General features: G+C 41.7%; 1 protein-coding gene across 6 annotated transcripts in view; it reads right to left on the minus strand.

Annotated features, from left to right (window-relative positions):
• The window catches only part of Phka1 (phosphorylase kinase regulatory subunit alpha 1), a 127612-nt gene that overhangs the window by 18177 nt on the left and 104254 nt on the right, over positions 1–5181 (minus strand). For all 6 annotated transcript variants that reach the window (XM_031365998.1, XM_031366010.1, XM_031366001.1 and 3 more), the window contains one exon: positions 2733–2834. In XM_031365998.1, coding sequence (XP_031221858.1) covers positions 2733–2834 — 102 coding nt within the window. The remainder of the gene's footprint in view (positions 1–2732; positions 2835–5181) is intronic.

Here is a 5181-nt window from a genome sequence, read left to right on the forward strand (position 1 = left end):
CTGGTCTACAGAGTGAGTTCCAGGACAGCCAATGCTATACAGAGAAACCCTGTCTCGAAAAAACAAAACAAAACAAGAAAAAAACCAAAACAAAAAAAAAAGAATTTATGAAATTCTTAGGGAATGGATGGATCTGGAGAATATCATCCTGAGTGAGGTAACCCAATCACAAAAGAATACACATGGTATGCACTCACTGATAAGTGGATATTAGCCCAAAAGCTCAGAATACCAAAGATACAATTCACAAACTACATGAAGCTCAAGAAGAAGAAAGACCAAAGTGTGGGAGCTTTGGTCCTTCTTAGAAAGGGGAACAAAATACTCACAGGAACAAATATGGAGACAAAGTGTGGAGCAGAGACTGAAGGAAAGGCCACCCAGAGACTGCCCCACCTGGGGATCCATCCCATATACAGCACCAAACGCAGACACTATTGTGGATGCCAATAAGTGCATGCTGACAGGAGCCTGATATAGCTGTCTCCTAAGAGGCTCTGCCAGAGCCTGACAAATACAGAGGCAGATGCTCACAGCCAACCATTGGACTGAGCACAGCGTCCCCAATGGAGGAGTCAGAGAAAGGACTGAAGGAGCTGAAGGGGTTTGCAACCCCACAGGAGGAACAATGATATCAAACAACCAGACCCCCCAGAGCTCTCAGAAACTGAACCACCAACCAACACTTTGAGGGACTTATGGCTCTAGCCGTATATGTAGCAGAAGATGGCCTTGTGAGGCATCAATGGGAGAAAAGGCCCTTGGTCCTGGGAAGGCTTGATGTCCCAGTGTAGGGGAATGCCAGAGCGAGGAGGCAGGAGTGGGGGAGGTGGGGGCACACCCTCATAGAAGCAGGAGGAGGGAGGATAGGATAGGAGGTTTCTGGGGGGGGGAATCGGGAAAGGGGGTAACATTTGAAATGTAAATAAATAAATATCCAATAAAAACAAACAAACAAAAAAAATATGTTGAGCTGTGGTTTCTTCATCAAAGCCCAATCCACAGATTTCAGCTTTTCTGTGTGTCTGTGTGTCCGTACATGCTTGTCTTTTCTTCATTCCCTCACTACACCAGTCCGATCTCTCCCTGGAGGCCATGGAAGGACACAACAGACTTAAATAATACAAAACAAATATAAAACCAATCACGCTAATGTCTGGCCATCCCTCCACTTGAAAATATTTGAACATATGACATAATCCTTTTTTTTTTTTAACTTCTTTAGGTTTTTGTTCTACTTCTTTAGGTATATAGCATAAATAATGCTGTAAAATCCCAGAGTACATGCTGGTTTTGATTGACACAGCTGTATGCATGTACTAAAATAATGCTTGTAATCTCAGTGATATATAAAATTAACACCTGTTAATTAAAATGTAAAAGTGCACATAAAGATTATCTTGTGATACTCTAGAGGTATAATTTAAGGTTGAAAGGACATAGTAGATATGATGCAACTACCAACATATACACACCCATAACATTATCAGTTCTACTGAATTACTGACAATTTGAATACAATAAAGATTCATACTGTGGGTTTTTAGTTGTCCTCCTGACTTAGGAAAATGAAAGGTAATTTACTACATAGTTACAAAGGAAACATGAGGGCCAGCAAGATGGCCTAGCAGGTATAAGCACTTGCTACCAAGTCTAATGACCCAAGCTCAGTTTCTGAGACACATATGTTGGAAGGAGAGAACCAAGTCCTGCAAGTCATTAGCTGGCCTCCACATGAGTTGCATATGTGTGTTTCCAAATCTTTTTAAAAAGTGTGGTGTGTGTGTTGGTAGCGGGGGCAGAGAGACAGGAGGAGGTAGGGAGGTAGGAAGAGTGCATGTGGAGGTGAGAGAACAACCTTGAGTGTAGATCCTTGACTTCTACCTTGTTTGAGACAGGGTCTCTCTAGCACAATGCTGCATATGCTGGCTAGCTGTCCCACCAGCTTCCTGAGATCCTCCTGTCTCTGCCTCCCATCTCCACACAGGAGTGTGTTGATTCTTTTTTTGTTTGCTTGTTTGTTTTTATTTATTTATTTATTTTTTGTCAATTTAACACAAACTGGAGTCATGTGAAAAGAAGAAACTTCAACTGAGACAATGCCTCCAACAGATTGGCCTATAGGCAAGTCTGTCAGGGTGTTTTCATGGTTAATGGTTGATGTGGGAAGGCCCAACCAATGTGGACCAGTGATCCTAGGCTATAGAAAGAAGAAACTGAGGGAGCCACGAGGAACAAACCAGTAAGCAGCATTCCTTCATGGCCTCCACATCAGTTCCTGGCCTGCTTGAGTTCCTGCATTAGCTTCCCTCAGTGATGGACTGTGACCAGGACTTATGAGCCAAATAAACCCATTCTGTCCCAAATTGCTTTTGGTCATGGTATTTATCACAGCAATAAAAGCAAACTAGCACATAGGTGAGGTGGGATTGCAGACATGGGCTACTGAGCTCGGCATTTATGTGAGTACTAGAGATCCTAACTCAGCTCATCAAGTATGGGCAGCAAACACTTAAACCATGAGCCCTCTCCCTAGTCCAAAACCTTTTGTTAAATTGAATTTTTCTTTTAGTTTTCAAGTCTTGTTCCAAAGATAGCTTTGCTTTTAAATGTTTTATTTATTGGAGTTCTATTTATTTGACGGCTAAGAGCTCCTATGATAAAGAGCAGCATTTTAAAACTGAGGAATAAAATCCAGTTCCCTGAAGTAGAAGTCCAATGCTTGGGCTTACCGCTTCGCTCCACTCCAAACTCTTTGCCACTGAGAATGTGATGCAGGAGGTTCTTCATGGCTGAAGGACTGAGATTCATCAGGCCCTCTGTGGCTTCTTCAGCTAAGGAACAGAAATGCAGGCAGAAGGAATTCTAGTTTGCTTCCCACATCCTTCTTTTCCATTTTCTCCTTGAAACAAGCTCTCACTACACAGTCTAGGCCAGCCTCAAACCCATTATCCTCCTGCCTCAGCCTGTTAAGTGATAGAATTGTAAGAACATGGTGACCACACTTGGTCTGCTCATGTTGATGTGCTCTCTCCTTTCCTCTACGATGGAGGTTGTACTCTATTTCCTTTCATTGGATTTCTAAGTCACTTTAGAAGATGTACATTATTGAACAAATTTCTAACACCATATAATTGGCTGTTCATACAACACTAGGTTTTTACTATTTAAGAATAGACTGTGCCTGAACAGACGTTGAGTGCTTGCCACAATGGGCTTAATGACCTAGGTGGTTGCATGTGCAACTTCGTACAGGAACTTAGAAGAATAGACTACTCAATGACCTTGCTTTGCAACATAATCCAGAATGGGTCTATGGGCTGTCCCTATATAAACGCAGTGCTGAGTATTAAACTTGGAGCCTTGATCAGAACCTTTGTCTTGGTGTCTCTTCTCTTGCACCCCGTCCTTTTCATTTCCAGCTCCCCTTTCAGGTACCCTGTTTGCCCATGGCTGCTGGACCGTTAAAACAGACTACCTAGACTGTAGATTAGCTGTCCCATTAGTTTCTTCTTCATTCTGTTTCCATACTGTTGCATAACTCCCTACAGTCTTTATTTGAAGGAGAAAAGAATGAAAGTTAACAAGAGAAATGGAAGGCATTCAGAGAACAGCAATGAATGTACATGCTCACAGTTAAACTCAAAAGGTCTCAGTGTATATGGTTAAAAGAGAACAGAGGTGAGTCTGTGAATTTATTAAGAATACTGAGGAGAACTTGAATGTGTTCATCAACAGTAGTCATTTTTTGAAGGGGACTGCATATAGGTCATCATTTTAAGCTATGTTAGTACAAGCAGGTATGACACATAGCACCTGACTTTGAAGGGTTTACCATTAATTTTGGAGAGATAGAGCATGTAAACAAGAGAAATAAAATAAAATAATAAAAACAACAAAATATTGTGTATAACATGGCTTAAGTGAGCAATAGAATCAGTGATTGTTGAGAAATTAGAGGAGACATCAATCTCTAAGAGTAGAGATTGATAAATTTTGCAGGAAGCACTACTGAGTTAGTAGCTTCAGGCCAGAACTAGGAACCTTGGCTTTAATCCTATAAAATGGAGAGTCATGGTTTTGATGCTGCCAACAGGAAGACTATTATAGGCAAGGAACAGTAAAGAATGACTGAGAGGGGCTGGAGAGATGGCTTAGAAGTTAAGAGCACTGACTGCTCTTCTGAAGGTCCTGAGTTCAAATCCCAGGAACCACATGGTGGCTCACAGCCATCAGTAATGAGATCTGATTCCCTCTTCTGGAGTGTCTGAACACAGCTACAGTGTACCTACATGTAATAATAAAAAAAAAAGAATGATTGAGAGTTTTTATCATTACTGAAGTTTATTACTGAATAATCATATTGTGTTGGTTAGTTTATTTTTATTTTTTATTTTAATTAATTTAAATTTTTTTACACTCCATATTTTATTCCCCCCATCCACCCTCCAACTGTTCCATATCCCTTACCTCCTCCCTACCCCTTGTCTCCATATGGCTGTCCCCCCCCCCATGTGACCTCTAAACTCCCTGGAGTCCCTGGGGCCTCCAGTTTCTTGAGGGTTAGGTGCATCATCTCTGAATGAAGGAAAACAGACCCTCACTTGAGGGAGTGGCTCCATTAGATTGCCTCCGGCAAGTCCTGTGGGAGCACTTTTTGGTTAATGATTGATATGGGAGGACCTAGGTCACTGTGGGTAGTGCCATCCCTGGGCAGGTGGTCCTGAGTTCTGTAAGAAAGCACACTGAGCAAGCCACAGCGAGCAAGCCAGTAAGCAGCACTCCTCTATAGACTCTGCTTCAGTGCCTGCCTCCAGGTTCCTGCTTGAGTTCCTGCCCTGCCTCCCCCATACCTTCATGGTAAACTTTAAGCTGTAAGCTGAAATAACCCTTTTCCTCTCCAGAAGTTGCTTTTGGCCATGGTACATTATCACCACAATAGAGACCTAACTGGGACACAAAACCCTCTGAAAAATCATCCCTTGATACCACACTTCTAAAAATGTACTGACTGGAAACCATTTGAAATCAAACACATGGCTTCAAATTCTACTATATACTGGTGATGTTACATTGGGCAAGTTATTTAATATTTTTATTGGGGGAAAGGTTTGAGATAAGGTTTCCCTCCATCTGACTCTGTGTCCTACCCAATACTTTTCTTTTTTTTTTTTTTTTTTT

Source organism: Mastomys coucha, chromosome X (assembly GCF_008632895.1).
Source record: "Mastomys coucha isolate ucsf_1 chromosome X, UCSF_Mcou_1, whole genome shotgun sequence".
Taxonomy (NCBI): domain Eukaryota; kingdom Metazoa; phylum Chordata; class Mammalia; order Rodentia; family Muridae; genus Mastomys; species Mastomys coucha.